This window comes from Equus przewalskii, chromosome 5, assembly GCF_037783145.1.
Source record: "Equus przewalskii isolate Varuska chromosome 5, EquPr2, whole genome shotgun sequence".
NCBI classification, from domain to species: Eukaryota; Metazoa; Chordata; class Mammalia; order Perissodactyla; family Equidae; genus Equus; species Equus przewalskii.
This window is the reverse complement of record NC_091835.1, coordinates 6,317,415-6,337,846: the sequence shown is the minus strand read 5'-3', so window position 1 is coordinate 6,337,846 and position 20,432 is coordinate 6,317,415. Positions and strand designations below refer to the sequence as shown.

The window sequence follows — 20,432 nt, the reverse complement described above, 5'->3', positions numbered from 1 at the left end:
TGGTTTAACAATCAAAAGCACTGTAAATAAACCATCAGAAAGAAAACCCAAATGCAGCTCACTGCTCCAAAGGGAAGAGACTGATGACCTTCAGGGCTGCAGTCGTGCGGAGGAGGACCGCGTGATGCGAGCTAAGTGGGAGTGAAGATGGTTACGCCTGGCCAGACTGGACTTCAGGGGCATCTATCAGAAGGTAAAATTAGGACCCAGCAATTCTAAGTGTAGGAATCTGTCTAATAGGACAAAGTATGCAAGCTACAAATATATGGATGATGTTCATTTGCAGAAGTATTTATAACAGCAAAACAGTGCCCAACACTAAGGGTTAAATTAGGAGATGATGCATCCGTACAACAGCATGCTCCAGAGCCATGAAAACCATGACCCTGCCCTACAACTGATGTGTTAGAAAAACAACCAGACTGTTAACAGTGGCTTTCTCTCCTGCAGGGATGAAAGGTAACTTTAATTTTGTTCTTTATAGCTTTCTGTTGTGTCTTCTTTCACACATTTATGTATAAAACAGAACCACCTTGCTTAGTAGCCAAGGCAAACAGTGATGTGGGGGAAGAAAGATGTCACATTTCCCAGGGGATGACACCAGTTTCTGACAACCTAAGCAACATGTCCTCTGCACACGGCTGCTGTCACCAGTTAGGAAACCCACATATCCTGGACACGATCTGGCCCTGCTAGCTCAGACTGGAAGATATAACCTAATGACCTCACCATGCACATTCGCTGAAAAGATCTTGAAACCTTAATCATCAGAATATAGTTCTAAGAGACGTATGAGTTGGAAGAACAATGAAGTGGTATTAAATCAGGCCCTTTTATGGCTTTTCAAAGGCATATTTTACTTCTTCCCAACTCTCCTCTTATCCCCAAAATATTTACACTCATTTCCTTAGACTACTTAAATCAGTGGTTCTCAACAGAGACGGGGAGGAGCGATTTGCCCCTGGGGGACATCTGGCAATATCTGGAGACAATTTTGGTTGTCACAACTGAAGGGTACTACTGGCATTTAGTGGGTGGAGGCCAGGGATGCTGCTAAACATCCTACAATGCACAGGACAGCTCTACATGACAAAGAATCATCCGGCCCCAAATGTCAACACTGCCAAGTTTGAGGAACTCCAACCTAGATGAAAAGACAGCAGAGATGAAAGGTTTGGTTAACAGAACAACACAGAATGCCTCGTCCCCACCTCCATTCAGTCCTGCATCATGTGAAGTCAAGGTTATGGAAGAGAGCGTCTTCAAGACACCTTCATAAACAGCAGCCTATGTCCAAGGGTCCTATTTTCAAATGTCAATTTATCCAGGTTCTACAGCAAATGCAGAGTAATACACACTAGTTAACAGTTAAAAGATTTGTTTGAAATGGGCCATTTTGAAATACAGCCAAGATATCAAAGATGTGAACGCTGCTTTAAAAGGTCTGGCTCAGAAGCACGTACTTCAGAAACCAATATGTGGTCTAGCTTGCCCGACCAGGCGGGGACGGCGTTAATAAGACGGCTGCTAAGAAGCCTTCCTATTATGCCTTTAATGATAGGATCTATCTATTGTGCAGTTTCTTCCGTCTAAACAATCAGAGGTGCAGATTTAATTTTAGTTATGGCTGTAATATTGGAACCACAGTACTAAGGCCTACTAATATTTTTCAAAAGAAAACATATTAAAGCTTCCCAAAAGAAGGGTCACCACTCTGGGGAAAATAATCTGATTTACGAGTGTCCCTAAGTGGCTCTCGACCTATAAATATTTATCGGTAAAGTGAGCAGAAGATCAAGCTTTTTAAGTAAAGGACTTTCATTTCTAAGTGTGGTGCGTATGACATAACCCTGCTTTGGAAGACGTGTCATATTCTGTTACTTCTAAAACAAAACAAAACTTGAAATGAGTAGACGCTTGTAAGTGTTTTGTGGGGAGTTGGAAAAATTAAGTTAATTTTCAAAAGCTAATACGCTTCACCAATACTTAGCACATTTGTCCCCCTAGTTTAGGTACAACTTAAGGGTTCTTTTAAGCAATAAAAGCTGCCATTTTAAGATGCTGGTGCAACACCAAGGCTGCCTTAATAGAGCGCAAGACGACCACATACTTTTATTCGGTCAGTCTACACAAACCGAAGGAGAGTGCCCCAAAGTCGCTTATGAGACTTCTCCCTTGTTATGAGAGAAAAAGCTACTCTTCTAATTATTCCGTTTTTCCTCAATACTAGGAGACGTCCACTATAAGAAGATGGCAGGGAATTTGGGGGCCTTCCCTCTCTCAGGGGCAGGGGGACTGGGACACAGAACACAGACACAGGTGTGAGCGAGATGAAACAGGGAGTAAGCTTAGACCGCTGGTCAGAGCAGAACACTTTCCGATGAAGGTTTGCAGCTGTGCTGTGTGGCCCCCTGCCTGCTCTGAAGCCGGGGCTCAACCAGCCCAGCCCGCAGGCCCAGCTCAGCCACGCCGGCGCCTCCTGCCCATCCCCCCCGGCCTGGTTCTAAGTCTGTACAGCTCATCGCCTGGTTCCCAGCACCACAAGAGCTTTGTGCCCGCAAGTGACCTAGAAGACAGGCCGTTCCTCCCAAGCAGCTCACGGCTGGCAGCTCTCCCTCTGCCTCGGCCAGGAGGAGCCGAGGACGAGCGGGAGGGCAGGCCTGACTCGGCCGTGACCTTCGACAGGTCTTCATCTTGGAGAGACAAAGACGACTGCACTGACCACGAGCTCCTTAGCAGGATGTTAGGAAGGAAAATGAATCTGGACCGAAGCCCTAGCAGAGATGCCTGAGGTCAATGCTAAGTCACGTCCACGCCCAGAGCCCTTAGCCCTGGCCTTGTAGGCCTTGCTGTCCTGGGAGCCCTGGCCAGCCTGAGCGGAACCCTGTGCGGGCTCAGCGCCGAGTGGGCGTAGGCTCCCAGCAGGACTCACCTTGAGGAGGGGAGTGGCTGCGCGACAGCGGGCGGTCTTACTGTTTTTGAGGAAGTGAGACTCATCCTGAAAAGAAACAGTCATGTCGGTGAACAAGGCCAGACCCTGGGTGGACAGAGCAGGGCCCCCATGAAGCCAGGCCCGGCAGGGCACCGAGGAGTCCTCCCTCAGCACATGCATCCCCGGGGAAGCTGTGGGCCCGGGGGCGCGCCCAGGCTTCGGTGAAGCAACTCCACTCATAAGGTGGGGTGGTGACTCCCTGGCCGCCCTCCTTGCAGGCTGAACAAGCCGCAGATAGGCGCTGGCTGCTTTGTCGGGCGCACGGCACTAAGCAAAGCACACTAAAGACTGCTGTGCGCCCAACACGGGCTGAGGCCCCGGGCCAGCCATGCCCTGGGGCCCTGCAGCAGGAAGGACAGTGCCCACTGACAGCTGGTCACTGTGCTGCAGGAGCTGCCACTGGGCTGGGCATGACAAAGTCCTGTGGGAGCCTGGAGAAGGGAAGGGGACATTCTCCTGTGCTCAGGGACCGACTGCCAGGCTTAGAACACGGACTCTGATTAAGATGATCTGTGAGAAACCCCTGTTCCATTTCAGCTACAGTGAACCAAAAAGGACCTCAAAAGCACAATGGAGGGGAGTGTGAGATGACCCCCAAATGTCACAGGGTCTATTCCCAGAAAGCTGGGGTGTGACATTGGTGGCCCTGTCTCATGATGAGCCTGCATGACAGGCAAGAAAAAGGGGTTTATAGAGAGAATCAGTGGAAAGTACCATCAGGTAAAAATGTACCGCTGTTATAACTAACCACGATGATAACTAGCCACTGTTATAACTAACCATGATTATAACTAGCCACTGTTATAGCTAACCACTGTTATAACTAGCCACAAGCCAAGCCTTGTATCTGAAGTCTCATCCAAGAAGTGCGACACCTCAGAACCGTTACTTTATTACTTCCTGCAACGTCTGTCTGAAGTCAGAGGGGACAGGGCTCTTTCTTAACTGAAGAGAAAACCAACAGTGGCGGAAGAGGCTTGTCAAAAATCATATGGCAGGTTCAGTGTTGAGCCAGAAACAGAAAAACATGAATTCTGAAGCTGGATGCCACCCACTTTTGATCACTGACTCTCCATCTTGCTAGCCGTGGGCCCACGGGCAAATTATGCAACCTCTCTCATTGTCAGTCTCATCAGCTGTGAAATGGGGACACTATCTGCCTTAACAACCACACGTAAAGTACCTGACAGAGCAGGACACGAAAGCAGTGAGGGCCTGACTCCCCCTACACAGCAGGACCATTGCCATCACCCTGGGATACTTCTCTCAATATTTTCATGTCACATGGATGCTAACATTTTTCAAAGCCACACATGAACTTGTGCCAAACCAGACATGACTCCCTCAAGGACTCATTACCTGTATAGCTTTGAAAAAATATAAACATTTAAGTTTTCTTATGCTAAGCACACAGTACGGTTCTCACGTACTGAGAACCTGAGGCCTGCACCTTTGCCTTCCCTTCCCCTCTCTGAGCTCCCACATTGACCATTTGAACTGTATGGCTGAGCCATTCTGACAAGAGGGCACTGGACAAAGGCACACAGCGTTGCTGTCCCAGCTGCAGTTTCTGGAACCCTGGGTGGTCCAGAGTCCACAAGCTCACCTCCACCCATGATCGCATGACCTGACCTCTAGCATGGCCTAGAAACCCCCGGCACAGATACAGTCAATCACATTTTTTAAAAAGCTCCCCAGGAGATTCTAACCTACAGCCAGGGTTGAGAACCGCTGCTTGAGAAGAATGAATGTCGGTTCCCCAAGGAATAAAGGCAGGGATTGCTATTCTCCTATAAGCCGAGGGAAGCTGCATGAGAGTAAAGATCCGACAGTTCTTGGAGTTTTTAAAAACAAACTGTGCAGAGAGAGAAAGCACTTAAAGACTTTGCCAAGTCACTTACAATGATGACAACTTTAAAAGGACTTTTTAGCTGTTTTAGCTGTTTTTCCAACTTGCTCAGAAGGTCAAAACTGACAATGTTGACCAAACCAGCCGTCAGGTGGTCCTTGCCGGTCACCACGACATTGATGTGGTCTGGGCTCAGAGACGGCAGCCACTGAAGGAAGGCCTGGGGATGACAGGAGAACAAAACCGAAATGATGACCCAGCCCGCAGCTGCCAGCTGTGGCCCCAGCCACCCGTAACCGCACCCTCTCAGTGTGGGGCACCGTGAACGCGCCCTGAAAAACAAGCTTGGCCTCCTTCCCTCCATGTCCTCCTGCATCTGCTGGGAGCTTCGTCCCCACCAACAGCGATCACCTCCACCCACTGCCCTTCACTCTCCACCAACAGGACACCTCCCGCCTTCGGAAGCAAGTGCCTGTGAGCAGTCGCTTTGTGGGGTCTGTGACTTCAACTCTGTGATCTCTAACTGGATGGCAAGTTTCTGCCGGGAAAGAATGCGACTCTTTTTAAGAGCACTTTTATAAAGGAATTTTGAGCAGAGCCTGGTACACCAAAGGCGCTGGTGACAATGAAAATATTTACGTCAGCATTTTCTACAAAGCCACCTGCTCTCTCCAGAAATCTTGCCATCTCTACCCAAAGCCACTGGAGCCAACGGAAGGCCAGCAGGTGCCTCCGTGTCAGCAGCTGGCATCCGGGTGGCCCCCTGGCGTGCCTGGGCTGACCCTCTTCTGGTATCGAAGGGCTGGTTCTGACCATCTAACTCTAGTTTAGAATTCCTGATGGTGCTGTGGGAATCAAACACACAAAATAACCATCTTTAAGCTCCCCAGGCCCTGCCCCCAGGCTGCCGTTTCATCACTAACACCCAGGAGAACCTTCGTGGTCACCAACACAGCAGGGAGAGGACTGACCTGCTCCCAGGTGAAGCGCACAGAGGACGGCACCACCACCAGAAGTGGCCACTCCTTCCGGTAGAAGGCCGCGACACAGATGGCTTGGATGGTCTTCCCCAGGCCCATGTCGTCGGCGAGCAACAGGCGGCCTCCCTTTGCTACAGCAAAACTGAAAGCAGACCAGGTGAGGATGGCAGAACAGCACAGTGTCCAAGGGCGTCAGTTACCTGCCACTACGCCACCACGGAGAGTGACACACACCGCTCGGCGGGGGCGATGCGCTCACCAGCGTGGGCCCTGCTTGCAAGAAGAGTCCTGCCCCACAGAGGGAAGACAGGAGCCAATGAGGGGGCAGAATAATAATTTCGAAAGAGTCAAAACAGGGAAAATGTGAAATGGTCAAAATGCAGGAAAAAGCTCTAGAAGATAATGAGGTCGTGGGAGCTGAGGGAGGAAGTTTCCAATAAGAGGAGTTGCCCTCAGCCCGATGAGGCAAGGCCCAGGGGACGTGAGAGGAGGACAGAGGAGGCCCTTAAGGGGCCAGGAGGGGCACACATGTTCACGCAGGGGTCTGCCTAGAAGGCAGACGAGATGGCGGGGTCTGAGGCTCAGAGGACGCCGTACTCAGGCAAAGGGAGGAGAGAGCCAAGAGCGAAGATGCTGGAGGAGAGGAGAGGGCCAGAGGACAGCACGGGCGAGTCACGAGGGAGCACGAGCCCCAGCGAGTCTAATCAACCAGCAGCCTCCGGGGCCCAGCGCCCTCGGTGTAACAACCCTTGCTAACAGTCTGTGAACAGGGCCTATTCCACTCTTTCGGACCCCAACTGGAATCCCAGTTCCCCATTAGCAGCTGTAGCTTTTACGCCATTACACAGCCTCCTCGTACCTCAGCCCTAATGGGAATAGCACAGGAGCTCCCAGAGACTGCTGTGAGGGTTACCAGAGTCAGCGAGACGGCACTTAACACGGAGCCTGGCAGCACCTAAAGGCTGGCAGGTGTTCCTCTTATAACTATTATCCACAAAAAGGAGAAAAATAGTCAAAGACACAACCAGTAAAATGACCTGCTCGAGTCACACGACACATCAGTGAAAAGCTAAAAGGATTCCGAGTGCCAGATGCCTGGTCTGCTCCGGACCCGTCGTCTTCCATCTGAATCCTGAAACACTCAGTTTGCTCAGAGACCGGTAACAACCCAGGTGACTAGCTCTTTTTCTTTCTCACACAGTAAAGACAGAGAATATGACCTCTTCTGATCAGCTGGTACGGCCGACAACAATCCTACACTGCACATGGCCCCTCCGAATTGCCTGGAAATAGTGTTTCTGGCCTTGGAAAGCCAGAGTTCAACAAAGGTGGAAAACTGAGCAGCAGCACCTCCGTGGGTAACATGTGGGTGGCGTGAGGCCGGTGTGCCTGGGCCCAGAGACAACAGGCGTCCTGTCACGGCACTTCCTTGCCCTCCTAGCAGCCACAACAGCCCACTCTGTGAGAGGGGCGTCCCTGCCTGCATCCCTCAGACTCCTTCAGTGGGGAGCAAGGGCCCAGCGGTGTGCCAACTCCCCTCCCCGAGCAGGCCCAGCCTCCTCTCGCACACCTACCTCCACTGAATTGTCCCGGCCATTTCTGGGATCACCCCACAGCACAGACAGATGCGGGGAGGGCAAGCGTGAAAAGATTTATTTTTATCTCACTTTCCAATTTACAAATCGGTGGCCAGGGCAGACTGGGCACCCAAGCCACACACCACGGAGGGCCTTTTGTTTGAGCCTCGGCGCCGCCATGTACAATGCCCACGGTTTAGCCCAGCTGGTCAATCTCAAGCGGAATAGACCCCTGAATTTCACGGTCTTTCCTTTTTCCCTGCCTTGAGGTAGCCCAACCAAGGAACAAAGTGGCCAAAAATGAGAACAAAGCAAACACCTGGACAACAGAGAAACAGTCACAGAGCTGAACGCCATCCTCCGCAGGCTGGTTTGGTATAACAAGAAATCCGCTGCACCCATCAACAGAAAACACGGATTTCAGCCCCAACTCCACTTTTGCAAGCTGAGCAACTTCAGACAGATGACTGTGTTTCTGAGCCTCAACTCGCTCATCTGTTGAAAGGGACCCTTTAGATACCAGAGGAAGCTGATAAATGAATGAGAGATTTTACTCCATAACTATAACGGAGTTTTCCATTGTAGTTCTCACAGAAAAAGCAAAACAAAACCAAAAAACCATGGAATTGCCAGCCCCCTTTACCCAATACCAAACCGCTCCTCTTCAGAGAATGAAAGTTAAAATCTGGGTTTAATCAGAAAGTTTTGAAGAAAGACTGTAAGTACCTTTAGCAGTTTCAGAGCCACAGAGAGAACAGGTGGAACCCGCTGGCCCTGCTCTGGTGCTGATGCACAGGGGCCCCGGGGGGCCTCACACACACAGCCCCTCAGGGTGTCGGGGTGAGCTGCATGTACGAGGCCAGCACACACCACGTGGGCCCAAGGATCTCTACTGGTGCCAAGAACTTGGGCACTGAAGGCAGGGGCTGCCCAGGGGGTGGGGCGGGTGGCCCCTCTCTCAGCATTAGTGAAGGAGCCAGAGGAGGAAAGATCAAAGGGAAATACCGCCCTGAGCCCAGGTAAAACAAGGCCAAAGAACCTCGAGACAGATGAAGGGCTGCCACGGCAGAGCACATCATCTCAGAGATGGAAGCTGGAAGGGACAGGAAGACGGGGCCGGCAGAGCTGGAACCCTGGGAACGCAGGAAGGTGGGACTCTGCCCAAACCACACACAGAGCGACATCCTGCCCGAGACATAGCCGAGCTTCAACCAAAACGGACGAGCGGGCTGCAGGCGGGCTGTCTCATCTGCCAGGTCCACTGACAGCTTAGGTTCCTCCCCCGGCCAGGACCCTTCTCCGGTCACACTGACTACTGACAGGTCTAGATCTTAGCATTTCTGGGTGGACTATCAACCCTCCTCTTTCCTCTGTGACCTCCCCTATTTTCACTAGAAGGCAAGTTTGAACCTGTCATTTTGCTTCTCCCAAGAAACTCTGGGAAAAAGGACAGAGCAGGACATGGCTTAATCTCTTTTCCTTCCGTACGAAGAGCACCCTGCCATTCCTTTGGAGAACCACCACCTCGCACCCTCAGTTGCAGTAATTCGGGTGGGGCAGGCCCTACCCTCTGGCTCCAGGGAGGAGCCTATCACCTGGTCTGGCCAAGAAGACTTCCGAGCCCCCCAGGCCACAGTGACCAGTCCTGGGGTGGGCACCAGGTAAAAGGCACGTCAGTGTCAGACCACTAGGCACAGGGGTTTTTGCTGGGTTGCTGAGCCAATGGCTGCAAGCCGAAGCCCCTGGCAGCCCTCGCTGACACACCTGAGGGGTGCCCATCTGAGAACAATGCCAAGGAAGAAGAAAGCAGAGCTGAGAGAGGGACAGAGGGCCTGATGAGCTCTTCAGAGCCCTGGGTTTCTACAACATGCACTGAGAAATCTCTTTTCTGAAACTAGTTGGAGATGGGTTTCCGCACATCTGCCATCCAGAGTCCTGATTAACTCGTGGAATTTGAAATCAATGGTTGCAATCAGGCTCTGGTAACAGCACACCTGGCTGTTTAATGCCTAGATGCTTCTAGATGTCCATGAAAGATGAGCATTCTTAAAAGAGGGAGCATCTGAACCCAATCGGTGGTGAGTGATGAAATCCAAGGAAGAGCAAGGACCTACTTGACTCCAGCTCTCTGAAAGGGCAGCAGGTTCGACACGAGCTTGGGGTCCACTCCAGAAAGGTCGGCCTCAGGGATGTCGGCTGCGGGACGCAGAGACGTCTGCTCGAGCTGAGAAGCAAACGCCAGGAGGAGTGTCGTGGGCAGAGGATCCAGCCGAACTTGCGGAAGGCAGCGCACCCTCTCAACTAGAAAGAACAGAGGCGCACGAATTGGAGCGTGAATGCCCAAGAGATCTGGGGAGAGGGCAGGGGCTTGGAAATACAAAGTCCCATGGCTTCGGCTGCATGCCATCTTCAAAAACTAACTGGAGAGAAAACCAGGGGTGGACAGACACATCCTACATAAACCCAGAGAACTGGTTTTCCCACTCTATTCCTTAACTTATGCAAAAAGAGGACATCAGTAAAGCAACAGTGATTTTCTACACTATACAAACACTGGAAAGAACTGTAAACTGTTTTTGTGACGAATTTTTTTAAACTAATTAAAGAAATTATCTTACTATTTCCATTCAAATTATTAAGGACCTATATTCTTAAAAAATCAGCCCAGAAAAAGCAAGACTTTGAATGAACACATCTTGTTTCCGTTCTCCTTATGTTTTCTTTTGGTTTTGATGTTTGAGAAAGCTGAGAACTCTAAGTTTCCTGCCTTCAGCAGGCAAGGAAGCACTGTGCCCTGTACGGAGAGCTGGAAGGGGTTTCCAGGAAAGATTCGCAGGACAGCAGGGCTATTTACAAACAATAACAAAGGGGAAAGGCCACCAAGTGATGGAAACACAAGTGGCCCTGCACACTTCTGAGACTCTCCACAGGAGAACGATGACCTCTCGTTGAGAGATGGGGGTTTTACAGGAGCGATCTCCACGGTGGAGTGAGCAAGTCCATTAGCTCCCTCCCCATCCTCAAATCGGCCTGCTGCCTGTTTTGGTAAAAGCTTTCCTGGAGCACAGCCATGACAATGCTTGATGGACTGTCCACGGCTGCTTTCACACTACAACGGCAGAGCTGAGTAGCTGGGACAGAGACCACACGGCCCACAAAGCCTAAGATATTTACTATCTGGCCCTTTACAAAAAAAGTTTTTTTTTTTACTAAGCTCAGAGTCTAAACTGTTACTAAGAGTGACCACTACTCCGACTTTTTCAGTGAAAGCTTATATTTAGGGGTCTTTACTTTCCCTCCAAGCACGCTGGTTCCAGGCCCCTAAGTAATGAATGGGAAATCTCTTCTTCTGGTCAGAGTCATCAACCAAGTGGGAAAAAGTACTTGGGATCTACATGGAAATGAAAGCAAATTACTTTCATTGATTTTGGTTTTTGAAAGAATTTAGCCTCACCGGATTTTAAACCTAGGGGGAAAAACTGTATTGGGGGGGCCAGGGGAAGACAAGTTAAAAATTAAAAAGTTAAAGAAACGATGCTAGACATAGACATCTCTAGGGGTAGAATTACCATTGAACTACATTGAATCACAGCCTGCTGTCCTACGGGTGGTAGCTTTCAAGATGTTCTTCCCTCTTATCATCGTCCTTTGAAAGATCTAATTAGAAGAATAACCACTGTTTACAGATCTTCGTTTGCTCTTTACCCTTTACCCTTTCAGGGGCACCCTGGGAGAGCCACAGTAAGTCACAAAGGGCTAACTGTCCTCAGGAATCCAGGAGGGGGAACCAAATAGAAAAACTGGGTGTATTTCATTTCTACCTAATATTATTTGAAATTCTATTAGTTCTCTATTCCATACGGTCACGTTTTCTAGATATCCTAACAAGGTATTCCAAGAGTCTTTTGCCACGACCATCAATTGGATACCATGGCAAATACTGGTGTGAATATGGAGCGCTGAGCCATCTTCAGCTACCTTAAATTGCTCCGCACTTTCGATATATTTAAATTCATTTCTGTCCTCCACTAAATACAGGTACCAGTGATTTCTGGAAACGGTCTGCATGAACAGAATCACTGTAAGAAATCAGGTGAGGCTGGCAGCTTCAATATAAAAGAGACTGTCCACATGGACACAGAGATGTATTTTATGCCTCCAAATTAAATCTGAGCGTGATTTCTGCACACCGCAGGGGCCTGAGCACTCCACATGCTTTCAGAAACTATTTGCATTTTAATCCTAGTGCTCCTCAGAACTCAAATACCTGACAAAAGCTAAGAAAGGGTTGACAATCTGCTGGTGTGAAATGTGGGGTTGTGCAAGCATGATGTTCTGTCGGCCATTCAAGAGGGAAAAACCAACCTACACTCTGCTTCCCACCAACTGCTGTCTCCTACCCTACGCTGCCAACTGGGTGTGTTTCTGAGCAAGCCCCATTCTCCATCAACGACTGTCAGCGCTGCCCTTTCCCTGTGCTGGGAGATGACAGCAATGTGCTGTCTGGCTTTGCCGGTCATCCAGCATCGCCTCTGTAAAACAGCTCTTTGGTAGAACGCTACTGAGCCACACAGCAGAGAGATGCTAATGTTTTCAAACAGCAGCTGACAAGACACGATCACTGAGGAGGACGCAGAATCCTTCTGGAGTGTGACAGTCAGGGGAAAACACAAGGCCTGATGCCAGGTTCACGTGGGCAGAAGGCCTCACGTCACCTAGAAAAGGAGAGGAAAGCTCAGATTTGCCTTATCTGGAGAAAATAACTGTCACCACGTCATCAACGAGTATCCTAGATTCAGAAGGTCTTACTGTCATTTCTTAGTTAGTTTCACACGAGCACATTCACTAGCTCAGGTTCAATAATCTAATGTCACACACAAGGAAGGAGATCCAGTGGCGATGACACAGGCGCAAAGTCCGCAGGTTTGCAGTCTGTTAACGGCAGAGCGAGAACTAAACGGGCAGCTGTGGTATTCTGCAGGGCCTCATCTCCTCGGCCGCCTGGTTCACAGACCTGGCTTCTACATTTCCACGTGGGTCATGTTACAAACTCGAGATCGCAATTTCAGTCTGGTTTCTGTCACTGACTTTACTGCAACCCTGCAATGCTCCCAATGAGGAAAACAACGGTTTCCTTTCTCTGGGTCCAGGCTTTCCCAGTCTATGAAACGGGCAGAATCAGTCCTACCCTCCACAAGACACTGTCATGACGAGACAGAACGTAAAAATGCAATCTCAACTCTAAATCTGGAACCCTTAACTCAAGATCCATGGAATTATTAATATCAAATGCAAAATTTAATGTGTGGCCATCATATGCATTTTCCTGGGTGAATAATCCATCATTTTCATCAGCTATTTCAGAGTCTATGGCCCACAAAAGAGCTGGACCCACAATGTAATGCTACGTGAGTTGCAAGTCATGGTTTTTCAACATTACATTCATCTGTAAAGCCTTAAGTACTCTACTTTTTGTCATTCCACAGAAGTCAAAGCCTTTATAGCTAACATATGTCTTTCTGTGGTTGAAAGACAAAGAGGTAAAAGGGAAAAACCCACTCCTAATGCTCATCAAAGATTCAGCTTTGCCCAGATAATTCCCTCTGACTCACAAGTTCCAAACAGCAGCAGCCATGTGGTCTCAGATCAACGCCAGCCACTGTTGCTCCTTCAGCTGGTGTTTGCTGATACTAAATAAATATCACATCATTTTCAAACTTAACCTTGAGTTTGCAGCAAGTCTTTCCTTAAGGAATCAAAAGCTCTTCCCTTATATTTAATTTCTGTCAGTAGGGCAGATATGGATTAAAGACCCCTTCTGTTACCCAAGTTACAAACGGGACCTAGAACGTTGTATTTACTTGACATCATACGGTAAGTCACACGAGGAGGAGACAAAGGGAGGAAACCCAGCTTTTCCGTCTTCCTTAAAGCCCCTGCCTGGTGGGCAAGATGGCCAACGACTTGGAGCTCTGCGGGCTAGATCACATGTCTCCTGGCCTGAATGGTACCAGCACAGGCTGGGAGGCCCAACAAGCCCTCAGAGGGTCAAGCAGGAGGAATAGAAGTTGCACCACCTGCATACCTACTGCAGAATCGTGAGAGCTTGGAAGATGGGTGACAGACTGGCGTCCAGGGTAGGCTGAGATAAGCCACGTCCCGCCTTCTCAGCATTTTAGAATTTACTGTCCCACCCAAACAGAGCACAGAGAAGAAAAACGATGAGCGTAAACTGGCTCCTCCTTCTCGTGGTGATATCTCTACACATGTGCCTTCCCTCGGTCAGTCTCCAAAGTGCTTACTACACACTGACGTGCCCCGGCCCAGGGTTCTGCAGCCAGCAGGACTCAGCCCACGAGGAAGCCTGTACCCACGGAGACTCTCCCGCCTTCACTGTTATCTGATTCTGGAAGTAAAATGAGCCTGTTCTCAGAGGGAATCAGAAGTAGCTTCCGTTTAAGCTAAGTGATCCCAGCTCACCTCTGATTCCCAATGTCCACACAGCCTCATTTCTAAAACTTCCACGATGGGTGGGAAGGTTGCACGGGCCTCAGGAATCTGACCAGTACTGCCTCACCCCGACGGAAGGAGAGGCCCTGGTTTGCCTGGCTGCTGTAAGGCTGCCGTCCCAGTGGACGTGGATGCAGCTGCCCGAGAACATCTTTACCTTCACCTGTCCCGCAGGCCAGCACGTGACATTACCGCAGCGGAGGGAGGAGATGCCTTTAAACTACGTTACATTTAAGGCAGACAAATAGAGATTAACAATGGCAAGATATAAAACAAGCAAGGTGGGCATCTCACTTAGTTTACTGTGCTCTTCCAACAGAAAGTTCCACTTCTTGGTCTGGACATCTGCAACGAGAAAAAACAAATGAGCAATCACGGCCCCCTGCCCTCCTGCTGCGTCATCACACTTACTCAGCCCAGGAAGCTCGGAGGACGAGGCCGGTCCTGTGCCCGGCCCTGGGGACACAGATATGGAGGGAGTGCATGCCCCTGATGCTCCACAGAATTCAGGGAGGACAGACAAGCAGACACGGTGACAGTGGGCTGGAAGGGCGGTGATAAAGGGTGCTCCCGGGGGACATGACGGTGGATGGCCCCGCAAGGTAGAAATGTCCTGAATTTCCAAGACAACGATAACAGTTGCAGCTTACACGTATCCAGCGCTCACTTTAAACCAGGCACGGTGCCAAGAGACTCACATGCACCATCTCCTCTGCTCCTCACTACACTATAAGCCGGGCACAGTGTTAGCTCCATTTCATACAGGGCAAATAAGCCGCATGTAGTCAGCAAACAGCCTGCGTTCAAATCCCAGCTCTGCCACTTCTTAGCTGTGTGACCTTGGTAAATTATGTAACCTCTCTGTGTCTCAGTTCCCACATCTGAAAAATGAGGAGACTACAGCCCCTGCCTCGCAGATTTCTTGTGAGGATTACATGAAATTTAAATGTAAAATGCTTATAAAAACATGCCTGGCAAATAATGGGCACTCAAAAGAAAAGTCACAACTAAAATATACAACTATATACTGGGGGGATCTGGGGAGAAAAAGCAGGAAAAAAAAAGTGAGTAATAGTAAATTATTATTATTACTATGCTATCTGCTGATTAGCACAGTGTAGCACAAACTACACACAGTATTGACTAAGAAAGGTGAGCATCTCGCTTATCCGACACTAGCTAATTACTTAGAGAGTTTCCTTACCCATCTACCTTCTGGAAAAATCTAGAAAAAAAAAATCTAGAAATCTTCAACTCGATAACTGTTTTCTGGACAGCAAAAGTCAACTCTTCTCTGTATGGGCACTGGGAAAGCAAGCCGGCTGGGGACAAAGCATCATGGACATAGTGAGTCCGTTTCAGGAAGAAGGCAAGGCAGCCAGGTGTAATGTGACAGGAGGAGCAAAGTGGACGCTTATTCTCGATGTGGGACAGTAGAGAAGTCTCTCCTGATGACAGCTCAACTCTGCCGGCTACAGGGCAGCAGAGGGGAAAGCCTGCAAACAGCGGCTATGGCGGAAAAATCCAGTCGTGGTTTTTGGATGTCTGGATGTGGACAGGATTGGGTGTCAATATTTCAGCGGTTCACATTCCCCAAACAGCAGACTACGTCAGGAGTGTGATTTCAAAGTCACACTTTTCAGAAGACACAGGTCATCAGCAGCGGCCTTTTAAAGGCCACCCCAAGCTGAACGGAACACCTCAGGGGTGGGAGAGGTAAAGACCCCTGGTCCTCGTGTGAGCAGCTCGTCCCGTGACTCAGGGTGGGTCCGGCACATCTCACCTAAGCCCTGCTCACCAGTTAAAACTGGAGCCATTGAAGGGATAAAAACAAAACAGCCAGCATTGCATCCTTCCAAGAAGCCCCACCTGGAGGAGAGCTCTCACCGAGAAGCCATAGCTCCAGAGGCCTTCCATGATGCTGCCTGCACTGAGGTCACAAAGGCATGAGGTTTTACGGGTTTGCTTTCTACTTGCCTAGAGAAGGGCTAAAGCCATTTCAAGGATGGGAATAGTAATCCATAAAAGCCAGACCATTTTGTAAAACAACATGGCCCAAGCTAAGAATGAAACCCAGGAGTTCAAAGTCCTAAAGCCGACTTCTGCCTTAAAAAGAAAGTCAAACTGCTCTGCTTTGGCCAGCGGTTTTCAATCCTAGCTGATGATTAGACTCACCTGCTGAGTTTTAAAACTACCAGCACCCAGACCCCACCTCAAACCAATTAAATCAGTCCCTCTGGGCAGGACCCAGGGTCAGCATGTACTCTGGGGGTGGGCCCAGCGATCCGGGCTTATCAAGCCCTCCTGGTGGTTCTGAGGTGTGCTCAAGCTCGAAACACTCATTGCTCCATCCAGAGGCATTTATTTTTCTGGCAAACACCCACTTTTCAAGCTTTGCTAAGGACAAAATAAACACAGGTGGGTTTAAATGGCTGAAGCAGGAATTTACCTGCTTCTACCAGGAAGACACTGACCAGGTGCCTGGGGAAAACCGGAGTTTCCTCTTTGGGAGGACTTTAAGGACAAAAGTGGCCCCATGATGTGTTCACTGTCTAGAACAATTTAGGCATCTCCGTTCTAGAGTAAGAGGAGAAGATTAGAAAGTCATTTCTGAATGTTCAAAGAGCCGAAAAACACCCCACTCTGAGATCACAGACCACTATGCATCCTGCAAATCAGGCAGAGGACAATTACTTGCCATAATTTCTGGAATCCATCTGTTTAAACAGTGCAATCAGGTCTTCTGAATAGCCGATGTCTGCTTCGAAGCGGGCCCGGGAGATGAGCACGCATCGCCCTTTGACAAAGCCAAGCGAGGGGGCTGAAGGGAGGTGGGTCTGCGCCACACTGCCCTCGGCCCCTTCCAAAGGCTGCAGGGTGACCTTGGGGAGGCGCTGGGCTGCTTTCACTGCAGAAGAAGAAAAGGACAGAGGTGACAACACGGAAGACTTTCACAGGGTTTTGGGAGGTGCAGGCAGGCAAAGGAGGCGGCCAGGGACAGGGCCAAGAGAAACGACATTGGGCAGGTAGGCAAGAAAAGGCACTGGGAGGGTGCGAGGGCTTGTAAGTAAGTGTCCTTTAACTGGGGCTTCGGGAAATTCAGTATTTACTGAATGTAACTTCTGTTCCTTGAGTTTTCAAATTAAAAAACTGAGGATTCAGAAACAAACAGGGGAAAGAGGGATCTCACCAGGATGAGTAAACTTGTTAATTTCTGTTGCTGTGTCAGAGAAGCTACTGAAGCCAGCACACAGAAATCACCCACTTAACCCCACGCCTGGGTCACTACTCTGTCTATGGCTGGGACAACAAGGAAGGAGACAGGACTGTCAGGCCACAGATGCACAGTTCTGAGTTTTATCTTACCTATTACTGATGAATTTCATAGATTAATAGATTTGACTGCATAAAACCAGACTGTCAAAACACACAAACTGAATCGAAAGGCAAAGCTATTAAATACAGATATTTGCAAGAAATATAAACAGAGCTCATACTTAAAAAATTATAAGACCACAAAAGATAAGAAAGAGATGTAACCAATTCAAAAGACGGGGAAAAATGACGAATAAACATTTGCAGAAATGTTCAGCTTCACAAATAATCAGAAATAAAAAGCCATCTTTTACTTATCAAACTTGCAGAATTAAAAAAATAGATATTTGCACTGCTAGTTGGGAACAAAGCCTTTTGGAAAACAATTTGACAATATATAGCAAGAGGGCTAAAAAGAGATCATAATGATTCAAGTTCTGGGAATCTATCCCAACTAACAATTAAAAATACAAAAGTTTAGGGCCCGGCCCTGTGTCCAAGTGGTTAACTTCGCGGGCTCTGCTTCAGCAGCCCAGGGTTTCGTGGTTCGGATCCTGGGTGTGGACCTAGGTACCACTCATCAAGCCATGCTGAGGCAGCGTCCCACACAGCACAACTAAAAGGACCTACAACTAGAATATACAACTATGTACTGGGGGCTTTGGGGAAAAGAAGAAGGAAAAAAAAGATTGGCGACAGAAGTTAGTTCAGGGCCAATCTTTAAAAAATAAAATAAAATAAAAATACAAAAGTTTATGGACAAACGTGTTCCTTACAGCTTTAATAGTGGAAAAACAGGGAGCAAATTAAAATTAAACAAAAAGAAAATGATTTAAGCAATTTATCACACATTCATTCTTATGATGGAATGTTATACAGCCATTAATGTTTCTTTTTAGTAAGAAATTTTGGAAAAGACAAAAATACAAAAACGAATATTAAGTTCCATAATAGGAAATCATTTTTTTGGAGGTCAAAGTGTCCCAATAACGGACAGGGGACAGCCTCATTTTCATCACTCAGAATTAGCTGTTAACATTCACCATTAAAATAAAAATGTTTCTGCTGGAACACTAAGTAAAAAAGGCAAGATAAAAATTATATTACATATATAAGATTTGTATATTTTATTACATGGAAAAAAGGCTGCAAGGAACAAAACCAAAATATGAACATTGGTTAACTGAGTGGGGAGACGATAAGGGCTAGTGGCTCTTCTCTGCACATTGATATACTTTCCCCTTGACCTACGAGAGGTATGAGGTCGGGATAAAAAGGCAGAATCCAGGGGCTGGCCCCGTGGCCGAGTGGTTAAGTTCGCGCGCTCCGCTGCAGGCGGCCCAGTGTTTCGTTGGTTCGAATCCTGGGTGCGGACATGGCACTGCTCATCAAACCACGCTGAGGCAGCATCCCACATGCCACAACTAGAAGGACCCACAATGAAGAATATACAACTATGTACCGGGGGGCTTTGGGGAGAAAAAGGAAAAAAATAAAATCTTTAAAAAAAAAAAAAAAAGGCAGAATCCAGAGGCACACCTGAAGCAAAAGGAGAGAGACTGACAGAGACCATCTTTATCTGTGATATTGATAGAAAGTAAATCTGCTAAGAAGACACGACAATCACGAACCTACCTGAGGGTTAAAAATAAGGACAAATTCACAAATCCACAACTGTGACAAGAGCGTTCACGGTCTATCTCGGCAGACAGCAGGTCAAGTGTGCAAAACACAGGTGAGAATCCAAAGCAGCTAAACAAGCCACAATCAAGAAAGTTCATCTAAAAGCTACACAACTGTGTGCCCGTGAAACAGTTTTCAAAAACTACGTGGAACACCACCAAAGGCAACCAGACCACACAGAAAACCTAAATGAACTTGCAAAAGCAGAAGTCAGCCAAGGCACCACGCACTGTGGTCAGAGAACACGAGTACACAGGTGACAAACAAAATCATGACGGTTGAAATCACTGGTTTGAAAACAACAATGAGGAAGCCAGGCGTCAGACCCTGCCCCTCCCAACACCTAACACAAGGATTAACATAACAATAAAAATGGTCACCAGCAGCCACCAAGAAAGGGATGCCACCCGATGCCACACATTTCAAGAGGTGGAGGCCAAGGAGAGAAAGGGGAAATTCCGTGGTGAGCCGTCTCAGCACACTCCAGAAACAGTACTGGTGACTCCAGAGTTATACCTCAGGCCCCAAACCCGAAGGAGTGACCTCCCCATGCAGCCTCATCTTCTCCCTTTTTGGACGGGGTGGGGAAAGACAGGGTGTAGAAATGGCTGCGGGGAGAGATGGCTGAAATGGGAGATGAGAACACCCAGGGCTGACTCCTTGACAGAGATGGAGGCTCCAGACACCAGGAGAAGGTGACAAAAACCTTGGTGCAGGACAGTCAACAAAATCTGAGAAGATAGAGCGGTATACCCAGAGGCCCGGACAATGACTGGGCATCCAGGTATCAGGCTGGAGCCTGCCTGGCAACCCCCATCCCTGCACTCTTGAGTTAACCAGCAGCAGAGAGAGTGCCATGAGTATTCGTGTTGTTTGCTGAGCTGTTACCTTCAGGGAGCAGGGGCTGGCACAGCTGGAGCCAGCAGTCCAGTGGGAAGATGCAGTCTGAAGTCAGACCGTCTGGGTTTGAACCCCAGTTGCACAACTTAATGGCTGTGTGACCCTAGGTTAGTTACTTATCCTCTCTGGGCCTCAGTTTTCCCATCTTTAAAATGGGTGTTATGGGGCCAGCCTGGTGGCACAGCAGTTAAGTGCACACATCCGGCCTCGGCAGCCCTGGGTTCGCCGGTTTGGATCCTGGGTACACACCTACACACTACTTGGCAAGCCATGCTGTGGCAGACATCCCACATATAAAGTAGAAGAAGACGGGCACAGATGTTAGCTCAGGGCCAGTCTTCCTCAGCAAAAAACGAGGATTGGTGGCAGATGTTAGCTCAGGGCTAATCTTCCCCAAAAAAAAAAAAAAAGGGTGTTATAAGGGATAAAAGAGCTAACATACATAAGGGGCTTAGAACAACACGGCCTGTAGCAGGATCCTTCCATTAAGTGTTAGCTTGTTTTAGTATGACCACAGACTTTGACCCACGGAGCTGTCTCCCTAGGCTGGCCACAGTGAGAAGGAAGAAGAGCACCAGGATGGCGCCTAAAAGCCACAGGAAGCACAAGCCTGACTCCATCTTGCT

At 48.7% G+C, this 20,432-nt stretch overlaps 1 protein-coding gene across 4 annotated transcripts in view; it reads right to left on the bottom strand.

Moving 5' to 3' along the window:
* Positions 1-20,432, bottom strand: part of SMARCAL1 (SNF2 related chromatin remodeling annealing helicase 1) — a 54,175-nt gene that overhangs the window by 29,812 nt on the left and 3,931 nt on the right. For all 4 annotated transcript variants that reach the window (XM_008519911.2, XM_008519915.2, XM_008519913.2 and 1 more), the window contains exons 5-10: positions 16,607-16,816; positions 14,203-14,253; positions 9,513-9,699; positions 5,813-5,963; positions 4,894-5,061; positions 2,933-2,998 (exon numbers count right to left, since the gene is read on the bottom strand). In XM_008519911.2, coding sequence (XP_008518133.2) covers positions 2,933-2,998; positions 4,894-5,061; positions 5,813-5,963; positions 9,513-9,699; positions 14,203-14,253; positions 16,607-16,816 — 833 coding nt within the window. The remainder of the gene's footprint in view (positions 1-2,932; positions 2,999-4,893; positions 5,062-5,812; positions 5,964-9,512; positions 9,700-14,202; positions 14,254-16,606; positions 16,817-20,432) is intronic.